The following is a 26,348-nucleotide window of genomic DNA, read 5'->3' as shown; positions in this document are numbered from 1 at the left end:
AAAAGTCTTGCACTATTACTCACGGTGCCTGACGACTCAGAGACAATAGAAATGCTTCTCCTCCCACAGCCTGATCAAGCCAATGACAAATAAATGCATTCATGTCATTCAGGATGACACTGTTTGGACTAGGTTGTACCTCAGAAACAATTTAAAGTCCAAGGATTCAGTATCAGTAATTTGTGTTTTTGTATATAAGTGTGACCTGGTTCCAGAATGTACCAAGCAGAAAGATTTTGATTAGTAGCATATAATCTAATTTATCCTAGCAAACTTTGACAGAAAAAGTCCATTTGACTGGCATATAAAGTAACCAAGCTTCATTTCTTTATGTGACTTAAGGAATAGTGCTTAAAGAAATCTTATTGACTTGCTACTGATTCTCTGAACTCTTGAATATGTTGTAATGATTCAATGCCACGAACTTCCCAATCTTTGGCAAAGGACAAGCTCTTCCTTTGGAAATTCTCACTACAGCAGATGAGAACTTGACTGAACAAAAACCTGCGCAGACTAAGGCCGTGTGTCCACCAAAGCGTTTTTTCACGCTCCTGACGTAAAATTCGAATTGTTTTCAATGGGAGGGCCGCGTTTTTTAAACGCCATGAGCGTAACGAGGCGCTGAGCGTGTATTTAACGCTCAAGCGCTGAGTGCCCGGCATTTTTTACTGGTCGCCGAGAGTTGAAAAATGTTTAACTTTGGGTAAAACGCTGCGCTCATCACTGTCACTTTTTACCCAGCCGTCCAATCACAGTGGAGGAAGGGAGGGACAAATATCACACCGACCAACTGTCACAACATTCTACCTGTACAAAGACATCAACCAGCAGAGCTAACCGAACAAAATAGATGAAAAATAAATTTTTAGTATGAAACAAATTATCTACGAAATCACAAGTAAACTGTGCTGCGGATATTCTGTATGATAGCAACGAATCATCTCAACTGAAAAAACGCACCGCTGCCAAAACGCTCTCAAGCGCCCACAGCTAGGCGTTTTCAGCAGAGCGTCTAGCGTTTTCAGCTGTCTAAAAATGCTTTGGTGGACACACGGCCTAACTCCTAGGCGAGCTGGCGGCACTGTTGCCAACTGTTTTCAAAGGAAAGTAGCTAACGCCTTCCCCCAAAAGTCGCTAAATTACGTCATACGCTAATTAGCATATTCATGACGTCATCGCGTCGTACTTGCGTTCTGCCATGCCTAATATGTTTTCTCTATAAATTCATCCTCACATTCTGTTTTTTAATATAATATAATATGAATGTCCAATAAAGCTGTTCTCATTACCTATATTATTTTTGTCAGACAATAGAACAAGTAGGTTAGCTATGATATAGGCTAGTGAATGACTACATTTTTTTATATGTGTAAAATTATCTGAATTGAGAGAGTTCGGGAACTGGGTGAAAGCTCTGTGATAGTGATTATTACAAGTAATAAGCACAAGAAAAGAACGGAAATTAAAATGGTCAAACAAAACTCTTTAAAAATAAAAAAAAGAGAAGCAGATAAGTGACAAGTCCGTGGAAAAACAAAAAAACTGGCGCGCGCTCAACAAATGAATGTGCTGCTCGTCTCAGCCATTCACTGAACAAGGTAGAAGCCGTTAGAGAGAGAGACGGTCGGGAGAAGGCAAGAGCTCACGCTCGCAGGACAGTAGGCTACTGGCAACATCTGGAGGTTACTGAGGTTTGTCTAAAAAGTCGCTAGATTTGTCGCTAGTCGCTTTTTAAAAAAAAATTCGCTAAAGGGGTCTGAAAAGTCACTAAAAATAGCGACAAAGTCGCTAAGTTGGCAACACTGGCTGGCGGTTTGTATTTGTGTGAGAACTGTGGAAGAACATTCACGCACATGCACTGACACATGACTCAACAACACATCCATTTAACTTGGGATGACTGCTTCCAGGTCAACACGAGGAGATCTCACATTGTGCTCTAATTCCGTGAAGCTTTGGGACTGATTAACTGGTTCTGCTCTGGGCCTTAATGCACTGTAGAATCCGTTTTAATAAGGAATGACATGCGAAAACGAACCAAAATGTGCCATGGCACTTCTGAACAAACAGTATTTTACTATAGTTTATGGAAAGCTACATAAATACTGTAATATGATAGAACAGCTGCATGTGTCATAAACCAGAAGGATTCACACTTTGGGTTGATGACAGATTTCTAAATCACATACCAAATTTGTGAACAAAAGGTTACGAAACAGTCTTGAGTAGTACATAGAAACCCCAAATTTGCGAAAATATGGTTTTTGACAAACAAAAGCCTTAGGAACTAGTAACGATGGATCGTACTATGCATGCAGCGAGCGAGTTTCGTTGTTGTACGGGAAACGCACTCCAGGTTTTTTTTTTTTTTTTAAACTGTGTTCTGTTAATTGTCTCTGTTTGACAGTGTTACCTGTAGGACTGGGACTGGGTGTCGGGGAGTCTCGGATGTGTCCATCCAGCTCTGGAGAGTATGCGCCACTGTTACTGTCCACCTCTTCCTCCTCCTCCTCCTCGTCCTCCACCTTGGAGCTGTCGTAATCTTCATCATCACTATTGTTATCCTGTCTGAGGGGCTTCTGCCCACCACGGGGCCCCTGTTCCACCTCCTCTGCTTCCTCCACCAGTCGATTCTGGTTCTCGTCCGGGCTGCGGCTGGACTCTGAGTCGGTTAGGAGGTCGGGGTCGGTTAGTCCTGCCCGCCTCACTGGGCCATCGCTCTGCCACTGTCCGTCGTCCATAAGGTCCAGCTGACTGAGAGCATGAAGATCCTCTCGAACCCCTGCAGGACTCACAGCCACTCAACTCCCGCTCAGCCGCTGGAGAACAAATCAGAGGGACACTTTAATGGCCATGAGCCATCATGAAAAGAAAAGAGCTCGCTGGCCTTTAAGAGAACTGACTCATAGTTTACCCATAATTCCACTTCATGCTGGTTGAGTGCAGTGCACGAATCAAAACTCTTGAGATATCTCCATTTGTTCTGCTTTGTTCAGAGGTAAAATGAAAAATAGGTTTTTCATCAATGTGCTTTTTTCAGCTCATGTTTGGTATCATTTTGTATGATGTCATTAGAGATAAATTGTTTTGATGTATATTTATTGACTAAAGTAAATAAATATATTAAACATTTATAAATTCTTTTTTATTTTATTAATTTTTATTATATATTATATTATATATAATCCCCCCAAAATATTAAATCCAAAGAACCAACATTGAATAATCAGTTTAAATGTTCCATTCAATGAGAAGTGAAATACACTAATAATTAAACAATAGAAAAATAGAAATAACCAACACATGTTTCTTTCTAAATAAAGGATAAACTACAATAAAGTAGTTTCATTTATATGTACCAATGTAACAATTCATTCTAGGGCTGCAGCTATCGATTCTTTTTGTAATCGATTAATCTAGCACTTAATCGATCGATTAATCGAGTAATCGGATACATTTTTGTGTGTGTTTTTAATCAACCAAAACAAATAATGCACAACGAAAATGATGTGTATGTAAAATGATCAAGCATTTGGCTTTTATTTCTCAAAAAAAAAAAAAAACTTATTTCAACTCCAACATTTGGCTCCAAAACTAGGCCTATTTATTGCAATTTTTACCCATTTAGTATAAGTGCCAACATTGTTCTATGCTCAATTACTTTGGTAGCCAATTAAAATGTCTTCCCCAAAAGTACAAGTGGATTTGGAGAAGCAGGCTGGGGAATTTCATTTTTTGTTGTTGTCTGTAACTATTTGGAAGACGTGACATACAAACAAGGTCTCGCAAAGACTGCAAAACAACATTTGTTCCTCCATCACGTCGCGGTGTATACAGTGAATGCATGCTGAAATTATTGTTGCGTGGCTACATGAAAGTTTAAGCATATGTGATGCATTGCCGCAATTGATCTGACTGACGCGTGAGAGACGAGGGTGCATGCGTGTGTGTCTCTGTCTGTGTGTGTGTGTGAGTGAAGGGGTTCACACACCGAACGCAAATTTAATTATTTGCGCGAGTAGATTACATACAAAGTCAGTGCAAAGACGCGAATAGACGCATCATTCGCGCCGGGCGTCGCGAATGACGCGAACGTCTTCCGCGCACGTTGAAAATTTTTAACTCGAGCGAATGTTTAAGCGTCTAACTAGACGCGATAGACGCGTATTTGACGCTCTATTCGCGTTCGGTGTGAACACACCATTAGGTTAATGTTTCAGTGACGCTTGGTGAGAGCATGGAGTGGATGTTTTCGGTTCAGATTCTGAATCATTGAAGTCGTGTTGTGGTATGCCAGGTCTACTTCGCAGTAGACACATTGCACCTTGTTCTCTTCCTTTCTTCCTTTTTAAGTATGTAATAATCCAAACTTTAGACATTCTCTGCCGTTTATGGACATCTTTGCTCTCCGACATCGCGCCAAATAAATTCAAAATGTTTCACGCGCTATAGTAGATCCGCGTATAGTGAATTAAATTTTACTCAGGAATTTAACGAGGCTTCGAGGCAGAGTTTTTGCCTCGAGGAGTTTTTGTAATCGAGTAACTCGAGGAATCGTTTCAGCCCTAATTCATTCCATGTTCAGCAATAGCATCTTAAACTAAAACATTTTAGCATATGGAAAATTCAGAGACTTCTGTAAACATTTCTGAGTGATGATACAAATGAATCACTGAATCAAGTTTTTCTTCAATGGATTCAACCCTTTTCATACAAACATGCTGAACAAATGACGCAGGTAAACATTTGGGTCACAACCAAACAGAAACAAATTTGTGTAAAATTAATACCATGCCTTCGATAAACACATAGATATCAGCACCAACCTGCTGTCCTGTGTCCCTTTAGTCTGCTGTAATAAACTGATGCAGAAAATGCTCTATATACTATCTCTCTCTCTCATACTGATTGTTTGCCTCCCCTGAATGGTGAATTCATACACCATGGAGATTCTCCATGATGGTCCCCATTGGGTTGTTAAAGGAGAAAGAGCATCATGCTTATTGCTATACAGTCTCATGACAGAGCTTATGCAATATCATACAGCATCTTACAGATCTTAAAGCAGACTGCCTGTTTTGTTTTTTCATCTGCTCAGGGGGATTCTGGAGCCGCAGACACGAATGAATGAATGAATGCTTATAGGTCACTGCGTGCAATGATAATGCTTAGGGCACAACAAAGTGCAATAAGTGAACAAACTGAGCTAAAACCAGTGTTGTATTGTTAACTAAAACTATTAAAATAATTTTCATTAATAATAATAAAAAAAATACTAGATGTATAAAACTTTAGAAATTAGAAATGTTGCCTTTAGTTCCATTAAGATAACATTAAGTTGATGTAAAATTGCAGAAACTAAAGCTGAAATAAATATAAATTAACGCTAAATGGAAATGTGAAAAAAAAAATTCTTTCAAACTAATAAAAATGACAAAAGAACATACTAAAACTTAATTTAAAATTATAATAAAAACAAAAAATAAAAGCTATTTTTCCACTAAAATAATAACTCCATCTAATACTAGACTAATTCAGTAAATGAGTGAAAACTCACTGTTTTGAGTTCAGAGGTCGGGAGGATAAAGATTTAAAGACATATGGAATTGACTGATAAATAAATTTGAGTACATTAAATAGGACAAAGAAATCTGTTTATGTTTCAACATGACTCATCCATATTTATAGTCTCTTTTTAAGTATATACAAATATTTAGAGGGTCCCAAAGCTAAATGGACATGGACTAGCCACAAACACAGTATTTAATTGTATTAGCTAATTTCCCCCCCCCTATTTGTTTTTTGTTTTTAATTTAAATCCTTTTTATCTAAAGCACTTTTAATTACCAATGCGTATTAAATGTGCTAATTAAATTTGCCTTTTATTATTTAATAAATTATAATTTATTATGTTACCAATGAATCATTATAAAGCAGGAAACTCTAGTCATTAGAAACCTGGTTGTTTGTTTAGAGGAACTGATGTTATTTGTCCCTGTAGAAGAACAGAGTGACTCACAGCAGACCTCAGGCGTTTATTCGCTTTTCTGACAACATATAGTGACTCAGTGAGCTGGAGACCATCAGATCTGTGCCTCTGGTGTAACACCACCTACACATATTGAAAACCACATCATCGAGAAGGGCCAGGTAAACCTGCTTGACACATGTGGGGTTTGCATCAATTCTTAGTGACTAGTTAGTAGTTGACACTTTAAAGCTGCTCTAAGCGATCTTGGGTGACATCACTTCTTGTTGACGTTCGAAGTATTGTCAAACAAAACGGAGGCTAGCTAGACCCTCCCTCCTCCTCATCCGCGCACTAACCCCCCAAACCCTTCTTATCGGTTATTGGCTGGAACAGTTTGTCATGTTTCATGGTGCGGGTTAGCCCAGTTTGTTTTTGTTGCCGTTTTTGGAGCCTGGGGTGTCTGGAGCGACAGTGTTTCTTTACAGTGTGTTCAGGGGACAGGAAAAGTTTGCTGTATGTGACAAAAACATTTTGTGGCCCTAAAAAACGTGTGACATCGCTTAGAGCACCTTTAAAGGGCACAGCCAGAATAACATGAGGTTGGTCATGTTATGGCAAGCAGAAATTTGGGTATGTGAGCTGCCATGTCCATTCATCCGCTTTCTTTAAAGAGAGAATTTATTAATAATCAAAGACAGCTGCAGTTTCTCATTAGCTCTTTTAAAAACATTAAAGCCTGCGGGGAGAATGGGAGAGAGAGAGAGATGAGAAATAGGTTTATTCAGCCTTAATATCAAGCATGACTGGAGTAGCTAGACACAAATGTGTCTGACACTGACACGCACACAGCGTTCTTCAAACCCATCTCTGAAATCCATCTCAATCCTTTATTAAGGAGTTTGAACTATTCTGATTTCAAACCGAAAGTTTAAATGGGAACGGAAGTAATACTAAAACGTCCTTAATGTTATAGAATACATTTCTGATATTTAATTAACATACTAATGAATTATACTTCAGTTCCATGGAATATTTTGATTGTTTGTTGCAATGACTGACTAATCAAAATCAGAGTGCAACAGTCGGGCTCCAGAAGTTAAAACCCCATGCATTTTCTCCATAAGGGAACTGATTAAGCGAGAACTTAGTAAACCTTTAAAAACAGACCTACTGTGAGATACAAAATTGTTATTTGATGGTAAATGCTTTTGTTGAAGCCGTAAAATGCGTTATTTAGAACTTATTTTTTATTTGAACAAGTTCAACAGTGATAGAAAAACTACATTACCCATGATTCTGCAAAGAAATTCCACTAATCAGAGAATCACAACAAGTAAATTGAGCAAAAAGAACACTTTAGCACCAGTTCACTTCCATTATGCACTGTGAATGATGTAGAGACATCGTGTGTTGACACTTGACCAAAGACATGTAAACAAACCAAAAACTGGACAAAATACCATCATATGTAGGCTACGACCATACAGCGAGCGCATTTAGCCCAGAACACAGCATTGTTTTGGATGTTCGACAAGTTCCGTCGAGAAAATATACGTCATAAAGACTTTTTTGTTTTCTATTTTTAGATTAAGTGTTAAAAATGAGTGTGAACGTGAGCAAAACAGTACTAAATGTATCAACCAAACTAGAAGTGTGAACACAACCATAGTTTCCCTTTACACTCTCAAACTACTTAAATGTTTACATATAATAATATAGCTAAGCCTACATATTTTGCAATAAATGTAATATATCTATCTATCTGTCTTTAATTCCTAAAAGAAAACTGAATGGGAAAAATACTTCTGGAACCAATGTCATTAAAAAAGTGGATGGGCACTGTTGCACTCTATAAGCTGTCAGATATTTCTAAAGAATGATTGTTATCATTATTATGAAATGAATATTAAATATTCATTTGGTAATAATTTTGTACATAAAAGCAACATCCACCCTGAGTAAGACGATGACATGTTGCTCAAGATCATGTTGCATCACTGTGATGTTGTTTATTTTATGATAATGACCAACTCACAGCATATTATCACTTATTATTACTTATAATATGTAAGGATAATACAAGAAAAGTGCAGGCTAGCAAAAATGTCAAAATTTGACCTTTAAGAAAGGTTGTGACCTCTGTGGTGAGTCGATACATTGAAATGACACTGTTAACTGGCTTGGTTGCTTTCCTAGCACAACAACAGTGATCGATTTCACTGTATTGAGAGCACAAAGATAGTTACTTAAACAACAAAACATTTTTGGCATAACATGCATAGCTCACGCTCTGAGTAAAGTAAGATCAAGACATAACTCATTCTGTTTTGACACATGATATGACACTTCACATAATGCTTAAACTTCAATCCCCATTCACTTTTCCTGTCATATTTATGCCTATAAACTAAAAGGGATCAACACAGATCATGCTGCAGCTGGATGAAAACAGATGTTGATATTATATAATGCAGGGTGTCCATCGTGATAACGTTATAGACACACAGAATCCATGCATCAAAACATCTGTCATATTCATAAAGCGTTAAAGCTCTAATAAAAGCCGCTTTCATCACTGCACATACCACATGTGTCTAACTTCTAACAGAAGTGTTATTTATCACATAAGGTGCCGGTGGTACGGATAGAGCAGAAGGAGCTGTCATTAATTCAAGCGCTAACATGCATAGCATCATATGTGCATCAAGCCTTTAGTTCAACAAGTTGCTCGTTTCATTCTGCTTTTCACAAGCGGCAATTCTCATTCGTGAATATAGCATTAAAAATAAGAGACAGCACTTACAGATCGATCGGGCAGGTGGTTTGAATTCGGATGAACAGGCAACCGCGCTCTTGGCTGTCGGCTGATGTGTGTTTGGTGTTGCTGCACATCTGCGCAGCTCTTCCTGTCACTCATCCGGGTACTTCAGCTGTCTGCGCAACTCATAGATTGATACTCATAGATTCCTCATGAGCGGCCGACGTCCGCCATATTGGAGCGGTCGAGGGTGAATCTACGTATATTTTTCTATGGCACAGCTCCTCTCCTGTAACTCATCCGGGTAATTCAGCTGAAGGTCTTTATCTGATTAATATTAATCGCGTCTTGCTACTGTTGCTTGGGAATGTAAGTTAATTAATATTCAATCAAGACCATGATCAGGACCCAAAACGCCAGTCCGCCGTGTACGTCACCATACGTCACATATCTATGAAGCTGATATTTATTTTTTATTTTTACAGTCAATTATTCGGTAACCTTCCACACATGTAACAATTAATATTTATGAATGAAGTCTTTACCATAATAGGATTCTTAAATTTGCAGAGGATCATTGTTTGATTATATAGTAGGCTATGCCACCTTGTGGATGAAATTATAATTTAAGTAATAATTTAGTAGTTCATTCTTAGTAATTTTAGTAAGTTTTTTTAACATTAGTTAATGCATTGCGATCTAACATGAAAAAACAATGTTCCACTTATTCAGGGCCGATGTTGTTTTCCATGCTGAAGTACAGGATGTCCTACCCAAACATTAAAATACCATAAACCAGACAAAAGTTAGACATTCCGATTATTTAGCAGATAAGAGTGATGAGTGTTTATGTTAGTGGTTACATGTTTACCAGGCTCACTTTGAGACTTCCTAAAGTTCAATGAATACTGTAGACGGATATTCCAATGACAGCTAGACGTCTGGTAGGCCTAAACCTTCAGATAAATGTTGCAATACATTAGTTATTTTTGTGGTTTGCTTAAAACAGGGGTGTCCAAACTCGGTCCTGGAGGTCCACTGTCCTGCAGAGTTTTGTTCCACTTCCTCAAAACACCTGCCTGGAATCTGGAGGTTTCGTAGGCTAGTAAGACCTTGGCGCGGAGTTTATAAAAATCTTCATCCTGCAGGAGTTTTCAAAAAAAACGTATACTGCGTTTGCGTGTGGACGAAAAGCCAAACTGCATAAAAAAGCTGCGGTTTTGAAAATACCCGTGTTTGTGTGGACAGGGCCTAAGACAAGAGTCAGAATGATAATAAATTGAAGAAAGTTTTTACTGAAGATAGTTTGCAGTTTTATCAGGCAGAAGCCAGCTTCAAGACTCACAAGGAGTAGTTCGTAGGCCGCCCCATTACAGTTACAAAGATCGCAGAAGTTATACCCTTTACTGTAAATTGCCAGAGAATTGTTCCACAGAAGACAGAAAGTCATTATTTAAATGACACGAGGAAAAGTAAATGATGACAGAATTTTCATCAACTATCCCTTTTAAACACAGCACTTTTAACACATTGATGTTTATTTGTTTTCCCCTTGCAATCTGCATACAGTAAGTGTATTTGAAAGAACACTTTTACAGAGAAACTTCAGAGCATGTAAAGGTAGCTTATAACAGTCATAACTGTTTGGAAACACTTCGAAATTTCAACCGTTCACCTTTGGGGGCGATGATCTGTCAACCCATGAATCATGAGACACTGGGAACCAATGAACACGTGTCTCAGGGGTTTACCTGATCTCTGATCAGTTTTATACATTTGTGGACGATTTAATTAGACATTAATATAATTAAAATTAATAATGATAGTTAATAGACTTTTTGGCCTGTTTAGCTGAGCCACAGAAACTCTCTGGACATCTCTGTTGATCATGAACATTGATGATCCAAAACCAAGCATTTTTCACATTTGTTTGTAGTTTATTAAAAATTAATATATTTAAGTACAACAAACATTCAAACATGAAAAAAAACAAAAAACATTATGAGAGTAATTTACATCATAACAGGGTTTGGTAATGTAATCATTATGATTACAAATGGATTTTTATTCCTGTTTGTTGAAGTATTATTTAATTATCAAAGAGATCAAGCAGGCATTTGGTGTACTTTTAGTACGTGCACAAAGTTACTGGCTTCATGGTTCCAGCAATAGGAACAGTATCTCTCTGCAAATCTTTTTTTGATACCAAAAGCCTCCAAACTTGTCCAAAGGTATCCAACCAACAGTCACTGACAACCAAAACAGTTTCTCCAGTGCACAGTTTATTACTAAATACAACTTTATCGAAATGTAAAGTCTTTCATAGACAAGTCTGTCTAAATATTAGCCCTCATTAAGGTTTAGGGTGTCTTTAAGCAAAGTGTTTTCGCTTTTAGTCGTCTCTTCAATATAAAAGTCTTTTATATTTCATCCATGATTAGCTCTGTAGGTAATGCGTCCCAGGTGGTGTTAGGCGTGACCAGTGTGTGTGGTTTCCAGCATCTCCTCATAAAGCCAGCTCTCAGTGAAGTTTCCTGACTGCTCCATTAGCTCAAAGAGACGCTTGTACTCGTCAGGGTAGACGTCGCCTGTCATTGTGTCGTCAACGAAGCAGAGCTTTGAATTGAGCTCTGATCCACTGCCAGGACTCCATGAGCTTTGGAAGACAGCAGACCAAAGGTGTAAATGCATACAACCACTCACATATGTTTGTTCACTAAGAAATTCTAGTTTGTATACAAATACAGGTAATAAACTTACTTAATTTGTTCAATCAATCTGCGTTTCCTTTTAACAAGGCATTGTTTCACCATCAAAACCAGAGTGCTGCCATTCAAGGGAGTTAGGTGAGAGTTAAACAAGTCCTCACGTGGGGTTAACCGCACCAAACACAGGTTATCACTCTGGGAAGTCTGGGGGAATAAAGGCAAATCAAAAAAACATTTAAATTAAAACAAAATTAAACCAAAAAAAACCAAAAAAACATGGAATACTAGCTTAACTTTTGTAGAGGACATCAACCTCTTCATTCAAGAAATTGGACTTGCAGCCAATGCTATTTTTCTAATATACTTTTTAATTTTTTTTTAAAGAAACTACTACTTTTATTTAGCAATGATACATAAAATTATTTAAAATTGACAGTAAAAACATTTGTTACATAAGCCTGCCTGTGATTTGTCAGAGGTGTGGTGCTTCACGTTCGGAGCCCTAGGAGGTCACTTTTTCCAACCTGTTCTCATAAATGCTGCACGTTCAAGACTTTTGGGCAAAAAGCGCCCACGTATTTATTGCTTTGTGTAGGTAATCTCATGGCACTTAGAATTCACCGATAATTTTTTTTTTTTAGTCCATTTAGAATCATGGGAGAATTGTGATCACTACTTTAAACAAAAAAATTGTGATTGTCAATTTATCCAGAATCATGCAGCTCTAATACATAGTACTAACATTACAGACTAAAAGTCCACATAACAGACTAATGTTTCTCAGCTCATTTTAAAATAGAAGACATTACCTGCAATTCATAAGTGAGTGATAAATCTGAGCTTATTCAATGAGTAAAATGAGTTGTCTGTCTTTTGTTTAGACCAATGACTTCAATGATCGATTCAGACTGATTCAAGAAGAAACACAAATAAAATCCTAAACAAATTGGACAGAAGGTTTTTGATGATGACGACACAGTGCCTCTCTTGAATCACTAATACAATATAAACAGATAAAGAATCCTAGAGTGATATTACTTGTATGAAAATACTTACAGTGCTCTTTGATGTGGACTTCTTATTACTCCTGCTTATAGTCAGAAAGGACGACAATGGCTCCTGGTAATGAGGATAAAGCAGAAATACAGTACAAACACATTAATTGATAAATTATTCCCAAAAAAGGTAACAACACATAAATAATAATAAAATGTCTCACCTCATGCAGTAACTCAATATCACAGGCCATCTGCCAGAGAACACCGAAAGCTAGGTAGTTCTTATAATCTCTTGGACGGGCCACTAGTTTCTGTAAGAGAAAATAATCATAATTCATAATTGTATCCAACTGGAAAGCTCCAACTCTTTCTTGCTTCTTATATTGCTTGGCTTCATTGCTGTCATTAGTTATTGCCAACCATCTCCAAAACAGGTCATCTTCAAGCTATTGAGAGTTTCATTTGCACACTCTCATTTTGCTGGAATTTGCCTTTGCACTGTGACATACTACATAAAAAAATAACCCTTTAAACTTTTTAGTTGTGAGCTAACCATGTATTCATTCTTGCTGATGAACATGATCAACTCCACACGTCCGTAGCGGAAAATAGAACGGCGCTCAAAGAGGTTGTAAAGGAGCTTCCACAGTATGCTCTTCTCATTCCTCTGCGAGAAGATCCCCACAATCTTCACCGGGACATCTGTTTCAGAAATGGAAAGACAGAAAAAGCATTATCCAAACCACATATTTATGCCTTGCTTAAAAGGATTGTTAACTCATTCTTGTGCTATCGGTGTTTTTCTTTCTTTTTGGCCACATTAATCTGAATGTTTGTGACACTAACCTGCTGACCAAGGTACCTCAGAGATGGCTAGGTCAGAGAAGAGCTTCTCCGAGTACATGGCGGGGGGTTTCATGCTGCCGTGGCCGATGGGATCCAGTTTGAAGAAGTCACAATGAACCAAATCCAGCTGCCCTTCCACTTTGCTCTCCAGGTCCTTTAAGATCAAGGGTTATTATAGGGGTATGTGATATGAAGATATTAGATTGTGAAAGATTAAAATGTCTTTACGGTATCGTGCTACGGCACACATTCTATCAGTTGCAGTTCTATGGCTGTTTTTTTTATTATTATCTCTATTGTGGTTACACTAGCGTGACATTGATGATGTTCTTAATCATTAAGTGAAAGTAAAAAGTTGGGAGAAAATCATAAAGGCTTAAGCCGACAGCAACTTAATATACCTGCTGCTATTGTTGTTAATATGAATAAAACCACAAAAGAAATAGAGAAAATCTTTAACTACTTTTGCCAGAATAACCATTGTAGCTTTAATAAAAATTGATGCATATTTAATTAATTCAGTGAAGAATATGCAGTTTTATTTTCTCATCTGATTATTCAATTTCTTTCTTGAATGCTGCCTTCTAACAGACCTACTGTCCCTAAATATTTTAATAATTTCATTTGTATCTTTTTTGAAATCTTTCACCCTATGGTTTGTATATTTTAATAACCAAGATAAAATAATGAAATAAAATAAAGTGAAATATGCTGAAAAATTAGCTATGCATCAAAGGAATAATTTTCCTTTTAAATTATAATAATATTTAGTTTTACGTTTTTGTCCCTCTGTATTTTTGATCATGTAAATGCAGCCATGGTGAGACTCCTTTGAATGGTAGTGTACGTGTTATATATACACATTTATTACAACAAAACTCCCTAACTTGGAAAATAAGCCTTTTAACAATTCTTTTAAAAAGTAAAAGTACACATAACAGACTGCGATTCAGTAAGTGAGTGATGCAGATAAAATAAAAATTAAAACTTTAAAAAAAATAAGGTGAAAGTAGATTGGTCATATCCCTCACCACAACTTTGCCCTAAACGATCTTTCATCCTTTTTTCTTTTATGTTTTGTTAATGTTACCTTGTAAGGCTTTTTTTTTAATAGGGAAATTAGTTTAGCAGTATTGCTCAGTAACAAAAAACCCTTAAAAACCAACATGAAAAAGAATTGTGATACAATCGTGGATCGTCGTGATCCTGCATGAATCAATCGTGATATGATATTTCTGCCATATAGCCCATCCCCATGTTATTTATTAGGAAATGGATCCAGTAAAATCTGACAGTGAGTAGAATGAGATAAGATCATTTCAGAGGTCTACCTGAAGCTCAGGAAGGAAGTTTGCTTCACTTTCCAACGCAACCACTCTTTGAGCCCCTCTGTTCAGCAAAGCACGTGTCAATACGCCAGGACCTACGGACAGAGACAAACCCCACATGAACACGTCTACAAATACTGATGCCATTCAATTAGCAGTTGACAGACACACACCTGGGTTACACTCAAATATAACAGCTTTCCCATCCTCAATATCTCTGGCGAGGTGGTCGGTCACGATTCTTGCGAGGGAAGGGTCTACGATGAACCGTCTCAGGTGTTTACAGGCTAGGGCTTTCTGCGTGTTCTCATCCACATCGCCCAAATCTAACGGGTCGTACCGGCAGAGGGGGCGAAACTGACCCTGCAGAGGCACGGCGACTGCAGAGAGGTTCCTCTGAACGCCTCCTGAGGATGGAGTAATGAGCTCTGGTTTGCCCACCTGTGCCGGGGTCTTCCTTGTGCTGGAGGAGAATGAGTCTGGAGAGCAAGTTCTCGCAGATGTGGACAAAGTACTGTGTTTAGTCAAAGGTAAAGCGCATGGAGAAGCAGATCTTGATGTTCCACATAGAGTTCTTGAAGTCAGGACAAAGAACCTACATCCTCCACATGCTGCCATGATGACCAACAAGCCTGAAGCCTGAAATCATATAATATACAGTAACATTTCAAATCCAAACCTGAACAGTTTTATGTAACTATAACTTTTCTGTACTTACTGCATTCATGACGTTTTACTGTATTGGGCTAAAAACATAGTACTATTAACTGTAACAGATAATATATTTTATAGCTGAACTTAACTAGAAAAATGTTATTTAAAAAAATGATATTTTCAGTGTTCAAATATGTGTGGGAGGAAACCTTAAAATAAATTATAAAAATAACCATTTAACATTCGCTATATCTGAATAGACTGATTAGGCTTAGTTCAATAAGGATATTTATGTAGCTTTTATGAACATGCCTTAGAAAAAAACACTACTGGTGTGCATCTTGAGACAAAACAATGGCACTGACTGACATATTACATGACCATTACATTACGCTTTTGCAGCAGACGTCCTCGTTAACTATCTGTCTCTCCTGCACATGCAGATTGTTGGTTATAGATTTTAAGACAATTTTAACCCAAACTAACCTCAAGTGATGCGGTTCTTTTCAACAGGATCTACATTAATGAAGCGCATTCAAGCTGCGCAACACGCGCGTCCGTGACATTGAGCCCCGCGTGCTGTTGACCCGATGCTTTGCTTTCGTAATCCTATTGGCGAGGCGCACTACGTACGTCATGTCGCAGCGACGTCCCAACATATAATGCTGATCAGGAGTGCGTCGGATTTGCGCATTCTGAAATTTGTTAATATTTTTTTTGTATGTCTAGTAAGCATTCGTCTCAATATAAACGTTTTAAAAAACATATAGAAATGATAATGAAATTATCTGTTTTGTAGTTAAATATTTTTTTTGAGTTTCAGATTTTTTAATAACCTGCGCAGTGCAGTGTCAAGTTGACTGTCATGAATACAAACAGGGCATTCATAATGTGTATGTACTGTATGTAGACACATGGACGCTCAGTGTGGGTGATATTGTTATGATGGATGTGAATATAGATCGGTTTGTCAGTGAGGGTAAAGGAAATGGTTTGCGTGCTCTGCGTGGAATCAAACCCGGTGAAGTGATCCATTCATGCGAGCCGTTTGCATTCTGCATAGCCAGGGATTTCTTGAAAACCACCTGCCAAAGTTGTCTCAAGAGGTAAGAACACAATTTTTCGAACATGTACTATGATACGTCTGTATTTTATGGACATGGTACGCGATGCCATACAATTATTTTGGAGTACCATGTATGTAAATACCATAGTACACTCTCTTCAGGACCATAGTATGTTCCAAAGTACCAAGGTACCAATACTCTTTTTTTAAGGGTAAAACGCTTTTAGCAACAGTCTGTCTTTTTGCTCCTAGTGCCATAATGATAATGTTTTCGTGAATATGAAATGAAGACTTTGCGAAATGCCAATTCAAGTGTAATGCATGACATTTCTGAGTTTGACCTCCAGGGGGCGCTGCTGCTCTTTCGCTGATGTTGCTGCACCTTGAATTAATTTACATGGACTGTTAGTTTTTGTTGGTAAACTAAATGAGAGCGAAATGACGTTGTTTACATACCTAGAATAAAATAATATATAGCATAAAGACTTTAAAGTCCCCCCCTTTGGATAAGAAAAATAGCCCTAGCTAATATGCACAAAGTTTACTTTTGGCGACGAATCTCGACTCGATTAATTGGCAGGATCAATTGATGATTCTCACTGCGTATTCAATGGATAAATCAGTTTTATCAGTGCATTTTTATTTATTTATTATTATTTAAATGCTAGTTTGGGCAGTTTTTCAATCTATAATGTGTTATGCTGCTTTTGAGGATAGTTGTTGTTGTTGTTGTTGTACAACTGTGACAGTGTGAAGTTTACATATGTTCAGAATGTCCTACTATTTTCCTGCAGTATGTAGTATATATATTGTACTATTTTCTGTATGCATAGATTATATATTGAATAATTTGCATGATTTGAACTTCTAATTCATTTTGATGGTGAATTCATATCCGGAGATAATACATAAATTAATTTTATATAACAAATATTTGAACAGTTTTTCACATATTAAGGCCTTATTCTGCATGACTATATTCTACATCCCTTAATCCTAACCAATATCTAAACTTAACCTTACTAACTATTAATAAGCACTAAGCAGTAATTAGGCATTTACTGAGGCAAAAGTCGTAGTTAATAGTGAGAATTGGCCCCTAAGTTTGTATCGTTTTAACTCATTATTTTTTTAGAATATCAAGAGTTTGAGTTAAGATTTGAATCAAGATTATGGATTTGGATTTTTTGATATTGCATAATGCAAACTGTTTCACACTTTGTTTAAAACAAACTGTTTGTTTTTAGTACTATTTTAGTTTATACTGCACAATATGGAGTACACACAAGTATTCTATTCTGAACATAGCCTCTTTATCTCTTTTTTAGGTGACATAGATGAGTGCACTGGATCTGTTTTGTGTAACATGGCCTAGAGAACGGATGTATGATCAGTGAAGTTCACAGAAACCAATTACCACTGAGTCAGAACTAATTTACCAGTTTACTCAAGTTGCACCAACAGAACAGCTAAGCATTAATCTGCTCCAAATACACACCGAATTCAAATTATACAAGCCGCGCTTTTTTATGTTGTGCATCAGAAAAACAGAAGTTTGTTCTGGAGAGAGCCGCTGTTGAGAGTGTTTTCATCACCTCAAAGTCATTTTGTTGAAGGTTTCTTCTTGTGATCCAGCGGACTAGGCTTGTTTGTTGTAAAAATTTCTATTCATTTTAGACACGTACTGTATTTTCATTTTCAGAGGTGTAATTTTCCCCTCGCCGAGGAGAAAGGATGATGCTGTAATGAGATTTCTAGCAGATGTGCTGTGATTTAATTCACACCAGCTTTACATGCCTGATCATCTATGACACTTTATTAAAATCAATCTATAAAACTCTCAATGCCGACAAATGCTTATGGATGGTGTGTTCAGAAAACCAGTAGACCTCAGCAGAGAGTGCCTAAATGTTGATATTGTTTCTGTATTTGAGTGAACATTTGGTATTTGTACGGAATTATTACTCAGCTGTCTGCAATCCTTTTTGCTTTGTAAGTTGCATTGGCCAAATACATAGATGTTATATAATGAATGGTTTTGGTGGTTTCTAGGTTGTTTTTTACTTGCTCATGTCTGAAGAGTCCAAGACTCTTAGGGTCCGGTGATTTCCACAATGCGTAAAATGCAGACGAAATCGCAGAGTCAGAAAAATGGAATTTACTGAATAACTCGGAATGTCACGAAACTTGGAAAATTGTGGATGACTAAATCAAAAGTAGGGCTGTACACTTAACCCTCAAGCGTCCTTCGTATCGTAGCCCTTAATTGGTCCTTCGTGGAAAAAAATATGGTCTATAGTATGATTGTGTGTAGTATGAATGTAATCCGGATGTACTATGTTTGCAATGTTGTCATTATCATGTGACCTACCAGCATCAGCGTCGCTTCACTGTCATTTATAAATCCCCCATTTATAAAAAGTGGCCATCATATGCACACTTCAGAGGGCCTTTCCAAATAACCACACTTGCAGTCTTTGCACTTGACCACTTGTCTACTTGCATGACGTATTTCCTGTATTTGGCCCAAGTGTTCAAAACGTGAAGAATGCAAGTGTGTGTAGAACTTTTGATAACCTGTTGAGACACACAATGCAAAAATGCAAGTGTTTACAGAGCTTTATTTTAATTTGCAATACTTAGCATTTTAAAACACATTTCTAAAATGTCTGTTCAGTAGTCCCTGAGTAACAGAAGACACCATTTCAAATTGTGGTGCTTCTTATTAAGTGATAAAAAGCAGTTGCAAATGTTGTTCAAAATACACATAGCCTACTCATCTTTGCACCAATAAAATTACACTTTAACAATTTGTTTTACTACCAAATTACGTGTAATATCTAATTAATTTAACTTACAGTGGAATGTTTTCCTCACTATCTCGTGATTTCAGGGCACGCAATTTCCCAAACTTTATGCATGATGGGATATGCAAATCTTTGAATACCGCTCCGATGCGGTATTCCAAGATAGTGTGTGTTCAGGGCACTGCGTTTTGGCATTTTTTAGACATGGGACAGTCTTGCACACTTACTTCCTGTCGCGTGCACGCACTCTCAAGTGGCCAAGATCACAAGTGTGGGTATTTGGAAGGGCCCAGAATCTTGCTGGAAGAAGTAGATTATCCGCATACTTTTTGAATACTGTGAATTCGGACATACTTAATTTGTCACACACTGTTTTTCACCTATATAGTAGGGTAGTATGCGATTTCGGATGCAGCCTCAGTTTCTTCAGCACCCCAAAAATGTGATGCCTTCTTTATCACTATGTTTGATAATCTAGACAATATCATTCATATATGTCACAAGCAAATGCGCACTATGGTCAGAGTGGAATAGATGCTATTTTAGTGTTTATATGCCTGTATATTGCGATTAAATCAGTATATGCCACTTAATTTCCTATAATTATGCATCAATTTGATTCAAAGTATTGTGTTTACATGGGGTAAAGTTTAATTGCAATATTGCCTAAATCTCATTATAATTGCATTATCAGAGTGCATGTAGATTAATCAAACAGTGGTGATTAATTTCATGTGTATCAGAAAAAATACACATCTAATATAACCAAATTATGTTTATCTTTCTATTAAACAGCGCAACAGACCTTTATCACTCAGTTTAGTACCTTTAATAAGACAATTCACAATAATTAAATTAATAACTTTTTTATAAATACACTTGGATCTATTTTATACACCTATATATTGAATGAAAGATTGAATAATTCATATTGGATAATTTATATTGTATTAATATTATATTATTTACAGAAGTGTACCTCAGGTCTTAAAGATGAAATGTCTGTTTGTGATAGAGCCGTCATTTGTTGACGTTTCTGTGTCGGTTTGACTCCAAAGTGTCTGTCACAGAACATCAAATATTTCTCGCAGGTAGTTTAAGTAGGCCTACTTTATTTTTTTTCATTTTTTTAATGAGGTTATGATAATTCTCTCGTGGCATGCACTTGTTTTTAGTGTCATGTTCTGGAGTAAACACACACACCCTAAGGTATCCATTCTCGCTCTTTTTCTGGTTCTCAGCCTCCTTCTGCTCTCGTTTATTCATCTATTCCCTGTTGAGGTATTAATTGCCATCTGGTTTTTGCCGTTTGGTTGGTTGGGGCGGCCGTTCATCATATTTCAGGTATGTCATTTTCCTGACTCCTGCTCAATACTTTTCTGAGCGTGACCTTGTGGAGTGGATCTTTCCACTTGAGAGGGAGGGAGAAAGGCAGATAAACAGGCTCAGAAGACAGTCATATTTGGCCGGGGATTAGTGCTTCAGTCCTGCTGATAACCTGGCTCATCTATAGAGAGCCGTCTGCATGGACTCACCCAAGAGAACACTGTGGATGAAAAGAAACGCCATGGAAACAGAACGTTAATAATCCGCTCAGAAGAGCTCTGTATTGTAATGCTCCCTTAGTGCAGGACTGAATAAGATGAAAGATGCTTGTGCTGTCACAGAGCTCAAAGAATTTATTTTACAGTGTTCAGAAATGAGTGCTGTAACTCTTTATAGATGATAGTATCAAATGATAATACTACGATATTTCAATATATTTCTTATATTTCAGTATATACAATATATATTTCATTGTTATACATGCACACATAAACTAGTGGTGAAAAGTTTGTCCTCTTCACCAAGGCTGCTTTTATTTGTTCATTTGAACATTTCTCTGATGTTGCTGCACTTTGAATGATTTTACATGGGCTGTTGTTTTTGGTGGAGTGTAGCTATGTCTGACCCTAGAGAGATGTTTATATACCTAGGATAAAATAATCATTATATACTACGAACGTTCTAAGGTTTGTAATTATTTTCATGGAAACGCCATGCTAAAGTAGTTCCAGACAGGTCTTGACCGCATTACAGTTTCATATCACTTCGCCAAATAATTTCAGTTATTTCAAAGGTCTTAGCCGACAACAGCAACAGAACCAAAACCCACAACGACACTGACCAAGCAATTAGATATAGTAGACAATAGGATAAAAATGACAAACTATTTCCAAGTTTCTGTCACAAAATTACGTTTTTTTTAATGTATTAAGCATTTATTATTTATTTATAGAAAAGCACATCTCTCTTTCTCGCGCACTCTCACTTAAACACACACACACGTACACATACATAGGCCTACGGACACACACTCACGTCTTGTCAGCGCTGCTCTGACGATTTTATCAGTAAAATAGTTTTGCAACTTAAAAAGCTAAATGATGTTTTGAATTAGCAACGGAGGTTTGGGATTATATGCGTAAGAAAAAACCTGTCAAACATCTTGAAATACATAATCTCTGAACAATGTCGTGGGGTGTGGTAACCGTAGGATAAGCGGAATAATTGCTGACGGGCCGTTGAATTATTAGAAAAATGGTGGTAATGCGGCCACTATAGTCGTGGCAATAGTTTGCTTTTCTTTAGGGGAAAAAAATCCTCTCCCAAGTAACACTGTAAACTACAGGAAACCCTTTCATTTGGTACATTGCTATAATATTAGAAGTTAACATTAACAGAGATCCACCTATATATGTTCAACTGCTATTTATTTTCAGATAGGCCTATACACTCAAATACAAACTGAGAATGTTTGTATGCAACTGTTGCACATAAGTAGTTTTCATAAACACTTGTTTTCATGACAAATTTATTCAAAGTAAATAAGCTCATAGTAGGGTGGCCATTTCCATAACACCAAAAAGGAGGACACTTTGTGGCTTCGTCCCAATAAAGATTGTAGAGCGGGGTTTTTTTAGGCCGATTCGGCGCAACTCAAAAAAGGAGGACAAATGAGTGTATATATACACCCCCGGATAGGGGGCTTAAAATCTGGACTGTCCGGCCAAAATCTGGACGTATGGCCACCCTCATTTGTCACCAGGTTGTTACGCTTGGCTGTTTATGGGCTACACACTCCATCAATCAGGGTTATAAGAACTGTTGCCAAACATATAACATGCTAGAAACATAATAATCACTGCAATAACCAATCATAGACTCTTAAGCAGTTGCCCATTTAAATCCAAAAAGCGATATTGGTTTTGTCCGGGCAGTGTATTTACGAATATTAGATATTTCTGAGAATTTGAAGGTGAAATGTAATGAGCCTGATTAGAACTATATCACCCACATGAGCACCCGGGGCTCATTATGTACATGTGCTGCTAACTACTAAGCCATGGCCTTAGCAGGGTTGATGCATGTTTGAATTGTTAATGGCATGAATGGGCTAGATATGAATCAATATTAGTCATACTCCTGACTCGTCTTGAGAATTTGTCAGATCCATGACATTGATGTTGTGTCGTAGCATTTTCTGTTCCTAACCATGATAGATGAAACTTCTGTTTTATGCTATTCTGCTGATAGCAATGCAACAGATGCTGTAGACTTGCTCTCTTGGGTTTAATTTAGGAGTAATGAGGTCCGAGATACAGCATAAGTTTATGCATTAAATCATGTGAATTAAGATGAATATTGTACCGCAAAGGTTAATATGGTGTACCTGCTATGTAAGATGAATTAGATTTCTCGGGAATAATTCAGAGACCTTAAGATGCATTGCTTTAGTGAAGACTTGTACATGATCCCATGTTTGTAATGGGCTTTCAGTGTAAAATAATTAAAGCCTATTTTCCACTGTCACTCTTGCAGCATGTGTCATATCCTTCAATGGCATGTTGAGACAATTACACCCTGGTGATGAAATGCAATATCTCTTGACCTTGGTTGAAGGCAAAGTAAACAGTGTGTAATGCATGACTGCTTCCCTATTGAACCACTCATTTTCAATTGCAGTAGCCAGGAGTCATGCTGAAAATCACATTCATTTTAAAGCATTTTTAAGCACCAGAGGGCACAAAAATGCATTTCAGAATAAAACATACATGTGTTTGCATGTTAACAATTTTAACAGCTTTGTACATTTATATATATATATATATATATATATATATATATATAAAATAATTAAATATAAATATAATAAAATTATAATACAGTATATACTGTATATGTATATATTAAAAAAAATCAGCTCTGTTGTGAGATATCTTACTGCAATCACGATGTCAGTTTAAAAAAAAATCTTTGCTGGGAGCAAAGAGAGGGAATGAGAGCCGCTTTCTTCAAAAACAAATCACTTGGGTTTATTTATTTGAGAAACCAAGAGGGGCATTTTAAAATAAATTAGGGCAACATCAAAGATGAGGGTAATTGCTATACTCGCCTCTCTTGAATGTCTGTTTATTTCTAATGAGCACAAATGACTGTGGGTGGAAACATTAAGGAGTTGGTTAATATGTTCCTCCCCGTCCCAGCATGTGTCCAGCAAATAAACAAACCATTACAGCCTCCTTTTATGATAGAGAATGACTAGAGGTGTGTTATGGGGTAATTATGCATGTTGGGTCTGTAGCCTACAGAATAGGTATCTATGGATTTTAGGTCTTTAATGATATGGATTCTGGGTTTGCATGTGGTATGCACTCTTAAATCGTGAATAAATTCGTAGGCTTTTTTTAAAGGCTCTTCATGTTTTATCAGTGAAATGGTTCAGTCTTATCGCACCGTCCTGTGCTCTTTGATGCCTTGCTAATATGTGGCTATCAAAATAGTTCCATTTCAGATGTCTTTCACGTGTGACTTTACTGAAAATGTGCCTGTAAAGCAGAATTGAGCCATTTTTGCAGTGCAAGTCACTGGTCACCAGTTGCTTTGATGCTTTCCGTCTGTGCCTGTGCTTTAAATCCACCATCTGTTCTCACGGAGCGACGCTCCTCGTTTTCAGACCTCTCTTCCTGTATACGATCTGTGAACCAACGGCTCCGTCGCAGCATATTAACTTCACTGGTTTGTTCTGTGCAGTTTTGTCAGGAAACATCTGTTCTTGAATCATTTGTTACGGAATCATAAGGCAAACAATCTAAAGTTTTGTGCATGTGCAGCATTTCTGCGGTGTAGATCAGATGCAAATTATTTCTATAAATTCATGAATGCATAATTTATTGATGCATTAGCCATAACAGACAGGCCTATTTGATGAAACGCCAGCCGTGAAACATGTGAGTAGCTGCTTCAATCTAAGTGTAAGATTGATTAGTGTGCTGTAAACACAAAGCGTGACATGAAAGCCAAACATGTTTAAAGCTCAGCTTGCTGGTGTCAGTTTAATTCACAGAAACAAGTTGCAATTTTTTCTTATATATGCACATATACATACATGCATACATACACATGATATTTTATATATATAATATATATATATATATATATATATATATACATATTTATACACATATGTATATGTATATAATGTGTACGTCGCCAGCATTTGATTTCTGTAAGATTTGATTATTATTTTATTTGGATTGTCTTGCTTTTAATGCTACAGTAGTTATCATCCCTCAGAAGCACTTTAATGGATGTTTTTTTTTTAACTATTTAACATTAAACTTTTAAAACTAAATAAAATAAAAATAAGATAACCAATAAATATTATTAAATATAGGCAATATTAATAATATATAGCCTACTGTTTAGAGTTTTTTTTTCTCCAGAAAACACTTAAATGGATGGATGGATAGATAGAAAGTGTACCATATTCATATACTGTCTAAATTGTACTGTATTTTGTACTTTATACTGTCATGTCTAAATTGGACTGTAATAGAACTGCAGTAGAATTATCGTGGTGTGGTACATGGTAATTTTATTTATTTATTTGTAAGGGACTTTAGTGTTCATATGACACACATTCAGGTTTTTTGGTGAACAGCTTCTCCTCTGGTCTCTCAGGCAGATCAGGATAATGCCATCGATCTGTACTTTTGTCATGAATGACGTGTTGGATTACTTTCCAGCACCTCTTTGAACTCAATTCAATATGATACACTAAGGGCCATTGCAACAAGACTTACTCATTGTATCGTGAGCAAATGCGTTTGTGAAAACATCCATCATACTATGCTACTCGTATAGAAGAAACCAGTGACCTTGAGCATCATGTTTGGTTTGTCCTGGACTTGTCCTCCTGCTACAGCGCACCACCTCTTGCGTTTTGACCTCGGATTGGATTGAAAGTCAATAGGAAAATAAAACCTGTGGTTATCCTCAACGTCTGGTGCTCTTCTGTCATTCTGTTTAGTTTTTGTTTTAGAATTTTTTGCTTCATCAGAATAGTGCGAAACTTGCTAAAGGTTTTGGCACTTGCTATGTGAACACACACACACACACACACACACACACACACACACACACACACACAAACACACACACACACACACACACACACACACACACACACACACACACACACAAATTCATGGACATGAATCGAAACGGTTAAATGGTCCTGAAAAAAATAGTCACACTTATGTTCCTCGCGGTCAAAAATGACCGCATTGGAAATGAATGGGAGACGAATTTCATCTAGTGAAAACTTTTGATACTGCGGCCAAACAAAATCTTACTTAAAAGCAAATTTTTTTACATATCAAGCTCAAATTTGGAACACAACTTTAGATGTATGTCTTTGATTTTCTTGCAGTTTTATAAATATATATTTCATAAATTGAAAATTATATATTTGTGCATTTTTCATTACAATAAATGTAAAATTCTGTCACTTCTTTTGAGGTCACTTTTTTCACTTCAGCAATAATCTGCCAAGTGTTGTCTTTGAAAAGAGATCAAACTTAAGTCTGTGCTCTAAAGCATTCAGACAGTTTAAGTTGGAAATCAAATTTTCAGCTCTATGCTCAAAAAGTGAATCAATGGATTATAAATACAGCTTAAATATAATTTAGTCCCCTAAAAATACAAAATATTAAATAAAAAAGAAATATCGAACTGAAATATAGTACATCAATTAATTTCATTGAAATAATAATAATAAAAAGGTAATTTTTGACCGACACGCGAAGAGCACCAGAGGGTTAACTGTAAGGATTTTGAGTGCACTGACTACAAATGCTGTCCAGATTTTCTTGGGCTGCCTGGAAAATC

General features: G+C 36.9%; 3 protein-coding genes across 4 annotated transcripts in view; 1 reads left to right on the top strand and 2 right to left on the bottom strand.

Moving 5' to 3' along the window:
• cnsta (consortin, connexin sorting protein a) overlaps window positions 1-8,882 on the bottom strand; it is a 29,951-nt gene extending 21,069 nt beyond the window's left edge. The window contains exons 1-2 of the mRNA XM_077238991.1: window positions 8,775-8,882; window positions 2,414-2,819 (exon numbers count right to left, since the gene is read on the bottom strand). Coding sequence (XP_077095106.1) covers window positions 2,414-2,741 — 328 coding nt within the window. The 5' untranslated portion in view covers window positions 2,742-2,819; window positions 8,775-8,882. The remainder of the gene's footprint in view (window positions 1-2,413; window positions 2,820-8,774) is intronic.
• Window positions 8,883-10,645: 1,763 nt separating this feature from the next.
• On the bottom strand, window positions 10,646-15,901 carry tfb2m (transcription factor B2, mitochondrial). 2 transcript variants are annotated; one of them, XM_077238989.1, is made up of 9 exons: window positions 15,750-15,901; window positions 14,783-15,248; window positions 14,613-14,704; window positions 13,282-13,435; window positions 12,989-13,137; window positions 12,657-12,746; window positions 12,494-12,556; window positions 11,490-11,641; window positions 10,646-11,385 (listed from the first exon to the last, which is right to left on the bottom strand). In XM_077238989.1, exons 2-9 carry the CDS (start codon window positions 15,225-15,227, stop codon window positions 11,199-11,201), a joined length of 1,332 nt encoding a protein of 443 aa, XP_077095104.1. In that variant the 5' UTR covers window positions 15,228-15,248; window positions 15,750-15,901; the 3' UTR covers window positions 10,646-11,198. The 2 variants fall into 2 exon arrangements, with proteins under 2 accessions (XP_077095104.1, XP_077095105.1); XM_077238990.1 differs by having other exon boundaries at window positions 11,490-11,632; window positions 15,750-15,873.
• A 246-nt stretch (window positions 15,902-16,147) lies between these two features.
• Window positions 16,148-26,348, top strand: part of smyd3 (SET and MYND domain containing 3) — a 202,840-nt gene continuing 192,639 nt past the window's right edge. Inside the window, exon 1 of the mRNA XM_077239006.1 lies at window positions 16,148-16,369. Coding sequence (XP_077095121.1) covers window positions 16,206-16,369 — 164 coding nt within the window. The 5' untranslated portion in view covers window positions 16,148-16,205. The remainder of the gene's footprint in view (window positions 16,370-26,348) is intronic.

This window comes from Siphateles boraxobius, unplaced genomic scaffold, assembly GCF_051911475.1.
Source record: "Siphateles boraxobius isolate OS27281-9 unplaced genomic scaffold, OSU_SipBor_1 22, whole genome shotgun sequence".
Lineage (NCBI taxonomy): Eukaryota > Metazoa > Chordata > Actinopteri > Cypriniformes > Leuciscidae > Siphateles > Siphateles boraxobius.
This window is presented reverse-complemented; position numbering and strand designations above follow the sequence as displayed.